The sequence below is a fragment of the Nansenia antarctica genome, assembly GCF_963989245.1.
Source record: "Nansenia antarctica genome assembly, chromosome: 8".
Classification (NCBI taxonomy): Eukaryota; Metazoa; Chordata; class Actinopteri; order Argentiniformes; family Microstomatidae; genus Nansenia; species Nansenia antarctica.
Window position 1 is genome coordinate 8,466,992 of NC_137678.1, and position 17,556 is coordinate 8,484,547.

A 17,556-nucleotide genomic window follows, 5' to 3' on the forward strand; every position below is an offset into this window, starting at 1 on the left:
ACTCCAATCCATAAACAAAGTTATGTGCAGTAAAAGGGAATGACACTGAAAAAAACAAAAACAAAACTGAAATGTATTTAATACTTTTCAATGACGGCTTCAAAATGCTTCCTATACCCAAAAAAACTAAACTCTCACAGTGATCAGTTGGGATTTTGGCTCATCTCTTCAACACAGACAGTCTTTAAATCTGGTATATTCTGGGGGAACTGCTGGTGAATCTTGATCTTCAGTTTCTTCCACAACTTTTTTTTGGGGGGGCAATTAACTAATTAATTAGGCCAGACCTTTATTTTGTTCCTCTTGAGCCAATTGAGTCTCCTTTGCAGTATGTTTTGTATTGTTGTCCTGCTGGAAGATCCACCCACTTCTCATCCTCATCATCCTGGTGGAACAGATTCTTCTCAAGAATTTCCCGGTGCATGGCTCCATTCATCTTTGGTTATTTGGATTCCACCAGTACCATGTGAAGAGAAACAGCCCCATACCACGATGCTTCCACCTCAGAACTTCTTTGTAGGTATAGCATTTTTAGGATCTTATGCAAAGCCATTCCTCCCCTAAACATCATACCTTTTCTTCAGTAATGGAGTCTTCCGGGGTGATCGCAAATGTGACAGCAGCTGGTGTTTTAGGGAATAACTAGTTGAATGTCATTATTCAGTTTTTTTCAGATTATGAAAGTGCAGATTGTAAGCTTTCAAATGATGTCTCATACATTGAAGATAATTGAAGAAGATATGCTTATTTGAATGTTGGTACACAGGGCGCTTAGGTGACGTAGCGGGTTAAGCGTCGACCATGTATCCGCAGGGTTCCCGGTTCGATTCTGGCTGCGGACGTATCCTGCATGTCATCCCTACTCTCTCTCTCACCCATCCTTCCTGTCAAAAAACCTCTACGGTCTCTATCAATAAAAAGAAACATTTGGGTGGGAGGACTGCCCCACTCAGAAAAAATTACTTGAATGATCGTACACCTCAAACTAAATAACGGAGCATCCTCTGAATCAAAACACATGCAAAATAGCTGCTAGCAGGCTAGTGCTAAAAACAACTTTGCTTCGAACATCTAACTGAATGTTTAGCACATCACAACATGGTAATAAAGCATCAATGTGCTAAAAACACATAACTACACATAATTAGATGATCACACAGTCGTAATATGCAAAAAAACTGAAAACACATACAAAAAATAAAAAAAGGTTTTTGTGCGAATTGACAATTGCGAGACATTTCCCGTTTCATCTGCCGGCATCACAAATGGAGACTATGGCGGTGGAGTGCGTTGCCTATTCGGTTGTTAAGTCTGACGTCAAACGTGACGGTTAGCAATTTCCGGGTCCAAACCAGAAATTCCCCGCACCAGAGTACCAGTGTACTACAGCGGTAGAATGACAGTTCAATAGTTTTTTTAGACTCGGATCTATTCATACAACAAGGGACACAGCACTTTCCCGTTTTCCCCATATTGTCAGCATCTTTGAGCCTTGGAAAAGCGCTATACAAATATAATGATCTATTATTATTACTGAGGCATTTCGAAGAGAGCGCCTCAGCCAACGTTGGACCCGGAAACACGTCACGACTTAACAACCGAATGGCGGTGGAGGGCATTGCCTATTGTTTTCTTGGATTGGAATGTTATAATTTCTTTAGCTGTGTAGTTTTATTGAGGTAATACCAATGCCTGGTCTAAATTTCATGTGAATAGCTGCAATGTAAATATGTTGAATTAAAACATTGTTGATGTGTTGAATACTTATTTCCCCAACTGTAAATATACCCACCACTATGGGGTACCTTGAAACAGGGGGACTCTGCATAAAAAGGGTGGTGGGTTGTATTTTCTGAAAACTATATGTAAAAAAAAAGAAAGAAATTGCTCTATGACTTATCTTATCTATGACTTATCTTATCTATGACTTATCGTGAGCTTAGAATTATAAGGTTCTATCTCCGTTTAGGGTAGTTCAGAGATATTGAGCATCAAAGTTTTTACATTCCATTATGTTTTGTGAGATGGAACCTTTGTATTTTATTAATTACTAACAAAAAAATGTCAACATTTTAAAAATAACACCACACAGGCATTAATAAACACCTAATGGATCAGATTATGTAAAAAAACTCAATTTTGACAAAAATGGAGATAGAACCTTATAATTCTAACGTGACGTTATCTTGTGTGATGTGACTTTTTCCGCCCCAGCAGTGAAGGATGTGAACGTGCTTCTGGAGGGAGAGAAGTCGGAGGCGTCGAGCAGCAGCCCCTCCAAAGCTGACGACTCAACACTGCTCGACCTGGGGCCCCACAGCAGCATCCTGGACGACAACACCAGGACAGACCCCACGCTCCCAGAGGTCAAAGTTCATTGACGTTTCAGAACACATTTTTTTTTTTTTATGTATTATGTTTTGTTCCAACAAAACATTTTGGATCTTATTTCTGTTCTAACTAAATTTACTTTAAAATGTCACATGACATCTATGCCAAACCTATAGTAAAAATCTAGAGACTAGATTTTGCTAGAACAGGAAATAAACACACTGGGGTTTAGGTGTCCCAAATTACCCAATGTCCCAGATTACCAGAATTCGCCCTACTACATATGTATAGTCTGACAGACTCAGTGGATATTGTTAACCTACAGTATTGGGAGAAGTACGGTAGATCTAGTAGATATCTGGTTAAGCCCTAATGCATAGGATTGATGATTAACACTAAATGGTTTTAGTGTTAATCTTCATTAGCTCTGCAAAGTATGTTTTATTTTTTATTAGATTGTTTATGATGTACATAACAAATAACAGTGGTTATTTACAACACAATTGAAGCTCAATGTCACTGATGACCACTTTTATTCTCTTTTTTATGTTCTCACTGAAATAACTCTCTCTTTCTCTCTCTCTTACTCTCTCTCTCCTCTCTCTCTTCCTATCTCCCTCCTCCCAGGGAGGCAGAAGTAGGTCCAGTGGCCTGTACTTCAGTGATGGCAAGTGCCGCATTGACTACATCCTGGTCTACAGGAAGTCCAGTCCGCAGTCGGAGAAGAGGGAGGTGTTTGAACGCAACGTCCGGGTGGAGGGTCTGCAGATGGAGAAGGAGGTGATCAGTCCCGTTACCTCTCAGGAGCCACTTCAAATATGCTGAAGGCTCATTTTTGTCAAAAGAGTGGCAATTGTGCTGAGTATGCTGGTCATTTGTGTGTGTGTGTGTGTGTGTGTGTGTGTGTGTGTGTGTGTGTGTGAGAGACAGAAAGAGAGAGAGACAGAGAGAGAGAGAGAAGGTGAGTTTGTGAGTGAGAGAGAAGATGTGTGTGTGTGTGTGTGTGAGAGAGAAAGAGACAGAAAGAGAGAGAGACAGAGAGAGAGAGAGAGAGAGAGAGAGAGAGAAGGTGAGTGTGTGAGTGAGAGAGATGTGTGTGTCTGTGTGTGTGTGTGTGAGAGAGAGAGAGACACAGAGAAAGAGACAGAAAGAGAGAGAGAGAAGGTGAGTGTGTGAGAAGATGTGTGCGTGTGTGAGAGAGAGACAGAGAAAGAGACAGAAAGAGAGAGAGAGAAGGTGAGTGTGTGAGTGAGAGAGATGTGTGTGCGTGTGTGTGTGTGTGTGTGTGTGTGTGTGTGTGTGAGTGAGTGTGTGAGTGTGTATCCTCTGCTGACGCAGCAGCATCAAGGTCATTACAGCGTTCACTGGGACTTCAGTTCTTTCCTTTAATCTCTCTCTTTATGTAGCAGGGATACACTTGTTCATATTTAAGCAGTGTGAGGGAAGCTCCTCTTTCATACGCTGGTAAATGAACAACTGTGTTCTGGATTAGCGGTACCACCATATACTGTATCCCTGAAGGTCTTGTTTAGCAGCCCGTTAATTGAGGAACAGTAAAACTATGCATACTTATACTGATATTCAGTATAACAGCACGACCTCGAGTGTGATATTGCTTTTATACAACAGTTCTACAGCACAATTTATTAGTTAACAGTAATGATTAAGTTATGATTTGTTTGTTTATTTAATCATTTATTTTGGCTCCGTCAACAAAAATGGTAACCTAAACACAAACATCTGCAAAACAGATGCATTATAAACAGTATAAACCTATGTCATGATAAACCCTACACAATGGCAAATGTGTCATAATCCACTAAGCAACTTCCCAAAGAGTGACATAACACATGCAAACTATGATGCTATGCTAATTTGTAATCAAATGTTCTACCCAGAAGAGCCAGTTGTTTTGGGAGCAGTTATCACATAATTAAAATAACTCACCAGCAATTATTTTTGCCAATACCATGATGTTTACTTACAGACATTTTAGGGTCTCATTGTGAGAGAAAACTAATTCAGGGGCGGGCTAAAAATCCTAGGTTATCACTATTACTAGAGCTAGGGGGGCGGCTGTGGCCACATGTCGAAGTGTCCTTGGACAAGACACTGAACCCCAAACTGTCTCCGCCTTGCATGGCAGCTTGCCGCCAATGGTGTGTGAATGGGTGTGTGAATGGGTGAATGAGAGGCCGTTGTAAAGCGGTTTTGGAGCGGTTTTGGAGCAGCTTTGGAGCAGCAAAAAAGGCGCTGTATAAGTGCAGTCCATTTACCATTTATAATAAGTTGTTTTCCCTCCACCAGTCCTCTCTGACGAACAGTGATGTCATCTTTCTGAAGCTACATGCGCCGTGGGAGGTTCTATGTCACTATGCTGAGCTTATGAACATTCGTATGCCTTTCAGGTACAGTAAGCACATGCCATGCACAAACATGCCAATGCTCCTCTAAAGACAAACACTTGCTTCTGCTCACCCCAATAGTGACACAAATTCCAAATAGTTGTCTGCCCATGAGAAGAAGGCAATTCTTTTTTAGACAAATGTAATGTACACAGCATGACAATCTGTTGAAAACAGTGTAATTGCCACCTGTAGAATTCCGATTCATTGTTTGAATCCATTTGCATTCTTTTTTCTTTTAAAGGAGGAAAACCTATTATTTGCAACGACGGTATAAATTCATGACTAGGTAAGTGAATATTATTGATTATCTGAATCAATCAATCGATAGTTGATTGATTGGATCATTTGAAATCAGACCTAGGTCTAAATACTTGTATATTTTGTATGTCAAAGTGTATGACCAACGGACAAATAGTATTTGATCATTTGAAAAGACAACTACTTCTGTTTGTATTTAGAAGTATTTAGGGATTTAGTATTTCAAGGGATCTAATTCCAAGCTGAAAAAGCAAACAATCACCAACCATTCTCTCTCTCATTTTTGGGAACACCAAACATGTCAGCACTGTCAGTAAATAATACCAATAGAAGAATAGATCTTTTCAAATATCATGCGCATCTCTTATTACCACCTCGTAGTGGCTTCTAGCAGCACTTCACGTCTTCACAACTCATTTCCGCTGCAGCATTGCGATAGTAGTATTACCCTTTAAACACTGGTCTACTGTATGTTCTCTTGTGGTGTTCTGTCTCTGTCCAGGATCGAAAAGCGACTGAACAAGCTTCGAGAATGGCTGCCCCGGAAGCCCATGAAGTTTGACAGCAACACCCACCCTGACCTGGAGGAGTACGACAGCTTCACCGCCCCCTTCAGTAGATCAAGGATACATCAGTGAGTTTGCTGTCTACTGGCTGCATGTACAGTAAATGACCCATAAACAAAGATCTAGGATCATATTAATCATCCCCAATTGAAGGCCAACTTCTTCCTACTCCTTTATAATAAACTATATGGTCAGGGTTATGGCTTTCCGAACTATGCTCTATGCATTTAAGAAACATTCTACATCATAAGATATATGTGACAGCAGCTGGTGAAAGGGGGAACAAGTCAGCAACCAATCCAAATGTTCAAACTTTTATTCTGAAAAATGTAAATAAATGTCAACGTTGTTGAAAATCAATGACACACTCGCTAGTCAAGTCAAAATATTGCAATGCAATGGCTTCGGTGAGTAATCCCCACTGCTACCTAGTTAACTAGAACACTACTTAACATTGTTAGCAGGCTCACAAAAGCAAGCTGTGTTAGTTGACTAGCGAGCGAGTGTGTCAGTGATGTTTGGTCGGTTGCCGCTTTGTTCCCCCTTTCACCAACTGCCGTCACATCGTGAGCTTAGAATGATAAGGTTCTATCTCCGTTTAGAATGATAAGGTTCTATCTCCGTTTAGAATGATAAGGTTCTATCTCCGTTTAGAATGATAAGGTTCTATCTCTGTTTAGAATGATAAGGTTCTATCTCTGTTTAGAATGAGAAGGTTCTATCTCCGTTTAGAATGATAAGGTTCTATCTCCGTTTAGAATGATAAGGTTCTATCTCCGTTTAGAATTATAAGGTTCTATCTCCATTTAGGGTAGTTCAGAGATATTGAGCGTCCACAAAAATTGCGATAGAACCGTATAATTCTAACATCACACATAGTGCAAGCCCAGCAGCGATAGTATATTCATGGTATGTTGCTACCTTCTTGTTTTTATGACAGTTTCATCATCCACAATAAAGACACGTTCTTTAACAACGCCACCAGAAGTCGCATCGTCCATCACATCTTGCAACGGGTTAAATATGAGGAGGGAAAAAACAAGATGGGTGAGTGGATCTCCTTTACAAATAACAGCTACATTACTCACAGACAAGGTATTTATCTAAGTTGATGTGTGGTAGGAGATCAACTGAGAAAGGTAATCGGCAGGTATACTGTGCCCTGCAAATCACGGGAAAGTGAAGCATTTTGTCTTCTTTTGGCTCTACACTCCACAAGTTTCAGTTTGAAATTAAACAATTATTAGTTTACAGGTAGACTCTTAGATATTGTCAACTTTTATTTTAATGGTATTTGTGTGCATATTGGTTCCAAAATTGAGAAATTACAACACTTTTTTGAGAGATGAGATGAGATGAGATGAGATAACGTTTATTTATTTATTTATGCATACACATTAAGCATACACATATAGGAATTTGATTTGGCGTTACAGTAAGAGCTTTTCTAAATGCAATGCAAACAAAACAACACAGGACAGACAGCAGTGCAGACAGAACACAACAAACTGTAAAACCATAGCTGCCATGTGCGGCGCCATATATATATATATATATATATATATATATATATATATTATACATACAGTATGTAGTCCCTCTATTTTAGGGTACCCAAAAGCAATGGCACAATTGGTTTCACAATTGTCTGTGGAGGCATAACAGAGCTGTTAATGTCTAGTTTTGATTCTAGGCTTTGAATTTACATTTAGAGACCTGTTGGTGTCTGTCAACATGTGGACCATAGAAGTGTCAATGAAAGTCAAGGAATTATTAGGCTGAAACTATCAGAAACATAGCCAAAACATTAGAATTGCCAAAATCAACAGTTTGGAACATAATTAAAACTAAAAAAACAAGAAAGACTCTGGATGAACAAAGAATGCTCACCATTATTAACACTACAACAGCCGTGCCTATTTTACCTACTAGTAGAGCCGCCTTGGGGGTCAAATAGACCCCCTATTTACACACAGAGATCACTAGAGGGCGCTTCTTTTTTTAGCCTGCCTCCTACACAGAGAAACTGCAAAACAGCTTTATACTATCTTATCCTGAAGTGATTTTGAAAATGTAAGGATACTGGGTGGTAGAACGCACATATCTAGGAAAAGTCATGAAAGGAGGGTCCTGAAATTTGATCGAGTGCAAAGTTTTTTTTTGTGATCAACTTTTTTTATTTTTAAACAACTCGACAACAAGACAGGTACATTATAAACAATAACGACACATACAACACGGCACAGTAAAATAAAACAAGAACCAAAAATAAACCACAACAAAATTAAAATGACGACCTCCCACCCCCCCACCCGGGATCCAGGCTATTCGCTACATCAAGTGGTTATACTAAGCTTTTGAGGCTCAACGAAATTGAGTTCCACATCTCCAGTATTGGCTGTTTTGCCCCGTGCATCCGGGCTGTTGATAGCTCTAAGTAGACTATGTCTAGGTAAGTTAGGACCCAGACTCTCCGAGAAAGTGTATGGGGAGGCTTCCAATGTGTGGGATCGAGTGCAAAGTTATAAAATGTTTCTTTACTCATGGCTGTTCTAGTGTTAAGAAAAACCACAACACAACTGTCCCTCAGATCAGGAACACTCTCCAGGAGGTAGAACTACTGTCCCTCAGATCAGGAACACTCTCCAGGAGGTAGAACTACTGTCCCTAAGATCAGGAACACTCTCCAGGAGGTAGAACTACTGTCCCTCAGATCAGGAACACTCTCCAGGAGGTAGAACTACTGTCCCTCAGGTCAGGAACACTCTCCAGGAGGTAGAACTACTGTCCCTCAGATCAGGAACACTCTCCAGGAGGTAGAACTACTGTCCCTCAGATCAGGAACACTCTCCAGGAGGTAGAACTACTGTCCCTGAGGTCAGGAACACTCTCCAGGAGGTAGAACTACTGTCCCTCAGGTCAGGAACACTCTCCAGGAGGTAGAACTACTGTCCCTCAGATCAGGAACACTCTCCAGGAGGTAGAACTACTGTCCCTCAGGTCAGGAACACTCTCCAGGAGGTAGAACTACTGTCCCTCAGACCAGGAACACTCTCCAGGAGGTAGAACTACTGTCCCTCAGGTCAGGAACACTCTCCAGGAGGTAGAACTACTGTCCCTCAGGTCAGGAACACTCTCCAGGAGGTAGAACTACTGTCCCTCAGGTCAGGAACACTCTCCAGGAGGTAGAACTACTGTCCCTCAGGTCAGGAACACTCTCCAGGAGGTAGAACTACTGTCCCACAGATCAGGGACACTCTCCAGGAGGTAGAACTACTGTCCCTCAGGTCAGGAACACTCTCCAGGAGGTGGGCGTGAATGTGTCAGAGACGACCATCTGCAGAATATATCACCAGCCAAACTACAGATGCTTCTGTTGTGCATTTCATTGATTCTTAGTAGATTTAGTAGTAATATAAAAGCACAAAGAGCTTAAATCAATTGGCTCAAATGAGGCCTTTTATTAAGCAGAGTTACAATTGCAAAACAGTTGCAATCCGTAACTGGACCCTCTAAATCAAAAATCAGATTAAAAGACCCGAACTACCCACTGTACATACTTTGTGTTTTGTCCCCCGCCCCCACCTGTGGTGTATGTCCCCACCTGTCCTACCCGCTGTACATACCTTATGTTTTGTTGTATTGTTCTTCCCATGATGGATGTGTGTTTATCTTGTAGATAGTAATAGTTATTTGTCTGTATTATCTTGTAGATAGTACTAGCTTTTTTGTCTGTCTTACATGTAACGATGAATTGAGAATCAAGGACCCCAATTGAAATAAGCCAGTGGCTTTCTTGGGTTTTTATCCTGTTAGTTGACCTAGTATGTAATATGTACTTTCATGTACCTACTTCTGCAAATCTTCTAATAAAGTTTTCAATCAATCAAAAAAAACATGAGCTCAGACGGAAAATAGCCGAGTCAAAAAGCCCCCTCCTGTGAGAGGGACACACGTTTAGCGATGAAGAACCCACTCAATATCATAACCAACAGTTTTACATTCGCTAAATACCTACACTTTGTTAGCAAACTTGGGTGGGGGGTAGTATTCCTATTTGTGTTGGGGCGTAACCACTTCTCTTTCGGCCACACCACACACCCTCATAAATAGCCATGTGTGTCTGTTTGTTGACAAGACGGACGCTGCCATCAATGACTGTATCCACAGAGAAAGTTTCTTCGATCAACATACTGTTCGCGGGCCTGCGGTCTGTCGATACACCTTGAGCTTTGTTTTTGGGTAAGTGAGTTACATGCTAGTAAGCTGTGTGTATGTTCACTAGGCTAACCAAACAAGTTTGTATGTGTGTTGCCGACACACCAAGGCTTAGTTCACATGGCAGGTCTTGATGCTCAATTCAGATTTTTTTGCTTTGTAACCATAATTGCTTTGTACTTGATTAGTCGAATCAGGTGAGCTGGTGGTGGAACAGATCAAATATGTGGTGCGGCTGGGGCGCCCCGAGGAGAGGGTTGAGAAACACTGGCTTAGACAATAACGTCAGCTGGCTCACTATGATTTGCGTGATCAATGTTCCCATTTGCTATTAATATTGGTCTTAAAATTCTGAAAAGAATGATATATAGGGTTGTGTAATAAAAATGAATAGTTTAAAAGATAAAGTTGAATTTGCGTTCTATTTCTGCATAGCAGTGACCAGGTCTAGATTCTATTGAGATACATTTCAGTACATGTGTATGTAAAGAGGTAAACCTTGATAACTTTTGAACCATACATAATAGAACAACAGGGTTTGGACCAATGTTTTTCTCATACATTTCTCTAGAATTATCTTGTAATCTAAAGTGAAAGCAAAATTATATGTGTGAACACCCTAAACTATGTAGTGAGTTACATGCGTTATCTATTCACTATGTGTAAGTGAATGTTTACCAGGCTAGCCACACAGGGGGCCGTTCCACTATGCCAGATTAACTCTGATCCAAGCGATTAACTCTGATCCAGGTTTAAATAAGCTTGCGGTCAGTTCCATCAATGTGGCTCAAATAATTCGCTGCTTGGTTGCTATGCAACCTTCCCTTCTGAGTCAGATATAATTAGCCTGGTCCCGAGCAGACTTACAGGCTGGCTAAGGTAATGCGTGCGTCAAAAAAGGCTCACAGGCGGAAACTACATCCCGAACGACAGTTCCTCAAGTGTCTTTTAGGAAATATTAGTTCCCACTTCACACGAGATAGATAGATAGATAGATAGATAGTTTGACTGTGTGATAGATAGATAATTTGATATTTTGAAAGTGTGATCGATCGATAGATAGTTTGATTGTGTGATAGATAACTTGATATTTTTAAAGTGTGATAGATAGATCGATAGATAAATAAATACAAAAGTGTAAAAAATAAAATAAAATAAATAGGTATCTTTATTAACTTGCATTGCTTTTGTCACAGCGGTCTGGCTGGCGCAGTGGTTAAGGCAACCAGCTAGAGTTCTTAAGGTTGCGAGTTCGAGACTTGATTTTAGTTTTTTTTTTTTTTTTTTTTACATTAAACCGAAACCTTCATGCAAAGGCTTCAAACACCATTGTAATCGTGTCAGTTCTTGTAAATCAGCCTGCACCATCATTTTATAGCCTACATACTTTTTTAGATGAGATTTTAGATTAGATTCAGACAACGAAATGCAGTAAAAAGTGCGGTAAAAAGTGCGTCTGAAGAGGGATTTGAACCATCGATTTAAAATGACAAACAAATACTATGGCAGCGGTCGATACCACTAGGCCATTGTGACGATATGACGGCTTGTAGCCTGCTGCTGATATCACCAGAGTAGTAAATATTAATTTATTAAAATATGAACATATAACAATAACTGGGGCTAGTATGACCTACGCATTTAATCGGTCAGCAATTTCTTGCCAAACCATTTCCCTCGCCTTGTTAATTGCGGCAGTATTGCACTATTTTACATCTTATTTTTCCGTCTTCATAAAGATCAATAATTCGGAATGCTGCGCAAATGTAGGACCCCTGCAGAGTGGAGTATCTTCATTTCGACAGATCGACTCTTCGGGGCTCTTTATGTCTGCGTGCACGTGCCCATATCGAGGATTTCTAAGCCGGTGTTCTGTGAACACTCATGACACAAGCCTGATCCTCGTTCGAGGAATCACCTGAGGCTTGAATTCCAATCCCGAGTTGCCTGATCGCCTGATTTATTTCAATCGCCGATATACTAATCCACTTTAGTGGAACGGCCCCCAGGTGTTAGCTTGTTAACTAGTGTACTAGCCACACAGGTGTTAGCCTGTTAGCTAGCTAGCTAGCTTTGTTAGAAGCTTGTTTGTTTGTTTGTTAGCTGACTTACCGGTTTTGTTTCTTGTGTACGAAAGTATTGTGTGTGTGTGTGTGTGTGTGTGTGTGTGTGTGTGTGTGTGTGTTTACTACACTAGCCAAACAAGTGTTAGCTAGCTTTGTTAGAGATATAATAGATTTTGAAAAGGTACATGCTTTTGTAATGAACGGTAATGTTGTGTGGAATCAAAAATAATGATGACAAATTCCAAGCCTAGATGTTACAGTACAGGATGACTTCAACAAGTACAGTACTCTATGGCCGCGTTCGTAAATTAGCTCTGAGACCACTGGAGAGTCCACGTGACTGCCTCTTGTCCAATCAAATTACTTGGTCCCTTTATGACGTTGAACCAAGTGTGCGCTCTGGCGAATTTACAAACGCAGGCTATGTTCATGAGTCTAAAGCATGCAAGCCTACACTATAGGCTTGCATGCTTTAGTGTGAGTCCACACCTCTGCCCTGAAATGTGTGTTACAGAATGACGAAGGTGAGAGGTCCTGAGAGATGAGTAGGGTTGGGTACCGAAAACCGGTACCGGTATGGTAACGGTTACTTTACATTCGGTACCTACCGAACCGAATTACAAGAGAGATTTCGGTTCCTCGTTTCGGTTCCTCTGTCGCCCCCTGGTGTCCGAAACGGACGTTACATGCAACCGCACGTGACATCGCCTGTTAAAGTTCCACTCAGTGCATGTAATCCGAGACTGAATCGCTCTCAACAAGTGCGAGGGCTGACATCATCACGAACAGAACGGCGAAGGTACGGGAAAACAGGGCTCATGTCGCTGTCATCAAAGTTAATAGTTGGTTTTCTTTAACTCAGCTGATGCATTACCTTGCTGTTGATTGTTTACCGAATGCTCCATCTGACTGTCACACTGTGATTTTACTTGTGTAAACAGTTAATGAGTAACGTTAGCCCGTTTTGTGCGTGTACTCTCATGTAGGCCTACTTCATATTGATGAGCTGATAATCTTTCAGTGTGTGTGTGTGTGTGTATGTATGTGACTGTCAGTCACAAGTAAACATTTTCTACGGATGTTGTTCAGTGCTGTATGCGCGTTCCCTGTTCTGTGTGTACTCTTGTATACTTCATATTCAATGAGCTGATTATCTTTCACTGTGTGTGTGTGTGTGTGTGTGTGTGTGTGTCTTGGGCGTATCTGTCAGTCACATGTATATTATACGGTAACCTATGTTCAGTGCTGTAGTTCCCCATGTTCTGCTGCAGCTGTAGCATCAGGATATGTTGGTATTTGATCACCTTATATAAAACATCGCCGCTCTGCATTAATGGCGTGCACTCGGAAAATCGCGTCAGTGACCACCCCGCAACTGATGTGAAAAATCCTGGAGGAAACACTTGGGGCGGCTGTGGCTCAGGAGGTAGAGTCGACGTCTAATGATCACAAGGTTGGCAGATCGGCGGTTCGAGCCCCGGCTGGCCACATGTCGAAGTGTCCTTGGGCAAGACACTGAACCCCAAATTGCTCCCAGTGAGAGGGACGGCGCCTTGCATGGCAGCTCGCCGCCATTGGTGTGTGAATGTGTGTGTGAATGGGTGAATGAGAGGCCTTTGTAAAGCGCTTTGTAATAAGGCGCTATATAAGTCAGTCCATTTATATATTTATTTATTTTTATCAAAAGTAACGATTTAAGTACCGTTACCGTTTTTAAAGTATCGATTTGGCACCGGTATCGAATAAAACCAAACGGTACCCAACCCTAGAGATGAGACCTTGATGTGAGTCACCAGCACTTCAGGTATTTGTCATTGTAATGATGTGTGATGATGAGGTCGCATGGATGAATCACGGAATTCAAAAGGTCTTGTTTAGATGGACAATTGAAGGAAGGTTTAATCCATACATAGACAGATAGACAAGCACAGCCGGCTGGGTATGCAACTCAAAGTAGCATAAACGCACAAAAAGCATCAAGCCCCCGCCTACATCTGGGATCTCATCCACCCCTACTCTTCCACCCGGTCACTGAGGTCCTCCGACCAGGAGCTCCTGGCCGTACCCAGGACCAGACTTAGAACAAAAGGGGACGGAGCGTTTGAGGTGACGGCCCCAAGACTCTGGAACACCCTCCCCCCTGACTTGAGAGACTCTGGAACACCCTCCCCCCTGACTTGAGAGACTCTGGAACGCCCTCCCCCCTGACCTGAGAGACTCTGGAACGCCCTCCCCCCTGACCTGAGAGACTCTGGAACGCCCTCCCCCCTGACCTGAGAGACTCTGGAACGCCCTCCCCCCTGACCTGAGAGACTCTGGAACACCCTCCCCCCTGACCTGAGAGACTCTGGAACACCCTCCCCCCTGACCTGAGAGACTCTGGAACGCCCTCCCCCCTGACCTGAGAGACTCTGGAACGCCCTCCCTCCTGACCTGAGAGACTCTGGAACGCCCTCCCCCCTGACCTGAGAGACTTTGGAACGCCCTCCCCCCTGACTTGAGAGACTCTGGAACACCCTCCCCCCTGACCTGAGAGACTCTGGAACGCCCTCCCCCCTGACCTGAGAGACTCTGGAACGCCCTCCCCTCTGACCTGAGAGACTCTGGAACGCCCTCCCCCCTGACCTGAGAGACTCTGGAACGCCCTCCCCTCTGACCTGAGAGACTCTGGAACACCCTCCCCCCTGACCTGAGAGACTCTGGAACACCCTCCCCCCTGACCTGAGAGACTCTGGAACGCCCTCCCCCCTGACCTGAGAGACTCTGGAACACCCTCCCCCCTGACCTGAGAGACTCTGGAACGCCCTCCCCCCTGACATGAGAGACTCTGGAACGCCCTCCCCCCTGACCTGAGAGACTCTGGAACGCCCTCCCCCCTGACCTGAGAGACTCTGGAACACCCTCCCCCCTGACTTGAGAGACTTTGGAACACCCTCCCCCCTGACTTGAGAGACTTTGGAACACCCTCCCCCCTGACTTGAGAGACTTTGGAACGCCCTCCCCCCTGACCTGAGAGACTCTGGAACGCCCTCCCCCCTGACCTGAGAGACTCTGGAACACCCTCCCCCCTGACCTGAGAGACTCTGGAACGCCCTCCCCCCTGACCTGAGAGACTCTGGAACACCCTCCCCCCTGACCTGAGAGACTCTGGAACACCCTCCCCCCTGACCTGAGAGACTCTGGAACGCCCTCCCCCCTGACGTGAGAGCCTGTGGAACGCCCTCCCCCCTGACCTGAGAGACTCTGGAACGCCCTCCCCCCTGACCTGAGAGACTCTGGAACGCCCTCCCCCCTGACCTGAGAGACTCTGGAACACCCTCCCCCCTGACTTGAGAGACTCTGGAACGCCCTCCCCCCTGACCTGAGAGACTCTGGAACGCCCTCCCCCCTGACCTGAGAGACTCTGGAACGCCCTCCTCCCTGACCTGAGAGACTCTGGAACACCCTCCCCCCTGACCTGAGAGACTCTGGAACGCCCTCCCCCCTGACCTGAGAGACTCTGGAACACCCTCCCCCCTGACCTGAGAGACTCTGAAACACCCTCCCCCCTGACCTGAGAGACTCTGGAACACCCTCCCCCCTGACCTGAGAGACTCTGGAACGCCCTCCCCCCTGACCTGAGAGACTCTGGAACACCCTCCCCCCTGACCTGAGAGACTCTGGAACGCCCTCCCCCCTGACTTGAGAGCCGCTCCTTCAGAACAAATTTTTAAGCGGCAACTAAAGACACATCTTTTTAGACAGGCCGGCAGTCACCTTTAGCATTCTTATTGTTCATGTTTATGTTTTGTTTATGTTGTCACCTTTGTGTTTTTAATCATTGATGTTTCAAATTTGTTTTTTATTCCTGTATGTAAAGCACCCTGTGTATCCGTGCTGGGAAGGGTGCTATATAAATAAAGTTTTACTTACTTACCTATAGTAGTATTTCGTAAAAATTGTGTGTTGGTAACAGTGGGCAATCATTTTAAATGTACTGTCTTCTATTTTTATTACAGCTTTGATGCCCAGATGGGATGGGAAGGAACTACACCAAAGTCCCACTAGATTCTTTATGGACTATAATGATAAATGCATACTGTACACACGGACACAACATTATTATTTTTTCCATTGCCATTTTGTTTTCTCTTGCTGCTGCAATATCGACTGAAAGCCATAAGAAGTGTACTCTCTTGTACTTGTATAATGGGATGTAATAAACTGTTGGCACACATGGCAATAAAAAGTCATGAATTTTGAATTATTATTATTATTATTATTATTATTATTATTATTTAGCAATATAAACATGTCAGCCCTGCAAGTTTGTTTCCTGAGGTTTAGCTGACAACCCCACTGACATGACAGTTAGATAATGACAGGTAGTGTAATGGGGGAGTGGTTGGGGTGGAGTTAACCAGCTATTGTTCCCACACATTTCCTACCTGTGAAAAGTGGCTGTGAATACTTTGAGGCCGAATTTCCTGGTTTGTTGATTTGGGGGTATGAACATTCAAATATGCATAACTTCTTCAGCTCTCAGATTTCAATGTATGACACACCATTTGAAAGCGTACAATCTATCTGCAAAATGACGTTGCCCTACTTGGGGACCTTTTCATCAGACCCTGTCACATCTGTACACATATACGTACCTGATAATGTGATTATCTCTTGTTTGATTTAAAATACAAACTTTCGGAGTGTAGAGCCAAAAGAACGAAAAATGCTTCACTGTCCCATTACTTATGCAGGGAACTGTATATATGTAAATAGTCCCAACATTTTTTCCTTTTTGTGTTGTTTATTATCCAGGGCTAAATCGTCTTTTGAGCAATACTACTTACGAGGCTGCTTTTCCCCTTCATGAGGTAATTCTGTACATAATAATATTAATTATTAATTCACACTTGGAAGAGAATAGTGAAACCATTTAGTCAAAAAGCCCTACTTCACTAATGATACCAATCCTATGTGTTGAATGACAATGTTTGCATATTTCTACTCTGTATGTGTACACAAATGGGTCACAATGTATGCTTATGTTTACTCTATTGTTTACTGTGTGTGTGTGTGTGTGTGTGTGCGTGTGCGCGTGCGTGTGTGTGTGTGTGTGTGTGTGTGTGTGTGTGTGCGTGTGTATGCACATACAGGGGAGCTACAGAAGTAAGAACTCCATTCGGACACATGGGCCAGCGAACCACCGGCACCTGCTGTATGAGTGCTGGGCGTGGTGGGGCGTTTGGTACAAGTACCAGCCGCTGGACCTCATAAGGTACAGTCCTGCATCGAATAGACTGTATAGAACAACAATAACATATGGCATTTAGTAGAGATGGAATGATACACTCAACTCACGAGTCGATTCGATTCACAACACAAGGTTCACAAAACGATTTTCTCACGATTTTGATAGAAATTGAGATTGCAGACAAATACTGACTGAAAAATATAATTGTATTTATTTCTCAGACAAAAACTACAAAATACTGTATTTTCTTAAAGAATCCCTTTTTATTTCTGAGGTAGTGTATAACTTCAAAACACAAACTATGCAATGAATGCATATTCCTTTTCTTTATAAAAAAGCATCAAGTCAAAAGTAGATTATGCTGTTTAAAAAGCGTATTGCGATTCATTTTTCATCTCACTGATTTGAATCGTCGCATATATATACAATATACAAATATTATTTGTAATAATCGATAATTAACTGTCTCACAATGT

At 42.7% G+C, this 17,556-nt stretch overlaps 1 protein-coding gene across 1 annotated transcript in view; it reads left to right on the plus strand.

Annotated features, from left to right (window-relative positions):
- LOC308163457 (anoctamin-4-like) overlaps positions 1 to 17,556 on the plus strand; it is a gene marked incomplete at its 5' end in the record, with an annotated part of 88,609 nt that overhangs the window by 28,379 nt on the left and 42,674 nt on the right. The window contains 8 exons of the mRNA XM_080537644.1: positions 2,215 to 2,366; positions 2,959 to 3,111; positions 4,639 to 4,739; positions 4,981 to 5,025; positions 5,500 to 5,631; positions 6,504 to 6,610; positions 16,645 to 16,700; positions 16,983 to 17,104. Coding sequence (XP_080393770.1) covers positions 2,215 to 2,366; positions 2,959 to 3,111; positions 4,639 to 4,739; positions 4,981 to 5,025; positions 5,500 to 5,631; positions 6,504 to 6,610; positions 16,645 to 16,700; positions 16,983 to 17,104 — 868 coding nt within the window. The remainder of the gene's footprint in view (positions 1 to 2,214; positions 2,367 to 2,958; positions 3,112 to 4,638; positions 4,740 to 4,980; positions 5,026 to 5,499; positions 5,632 to 6,503; positions 6,611 to 16,644; positions 16,701 to 16,982; positions 17,105 to 17,556) is intronic.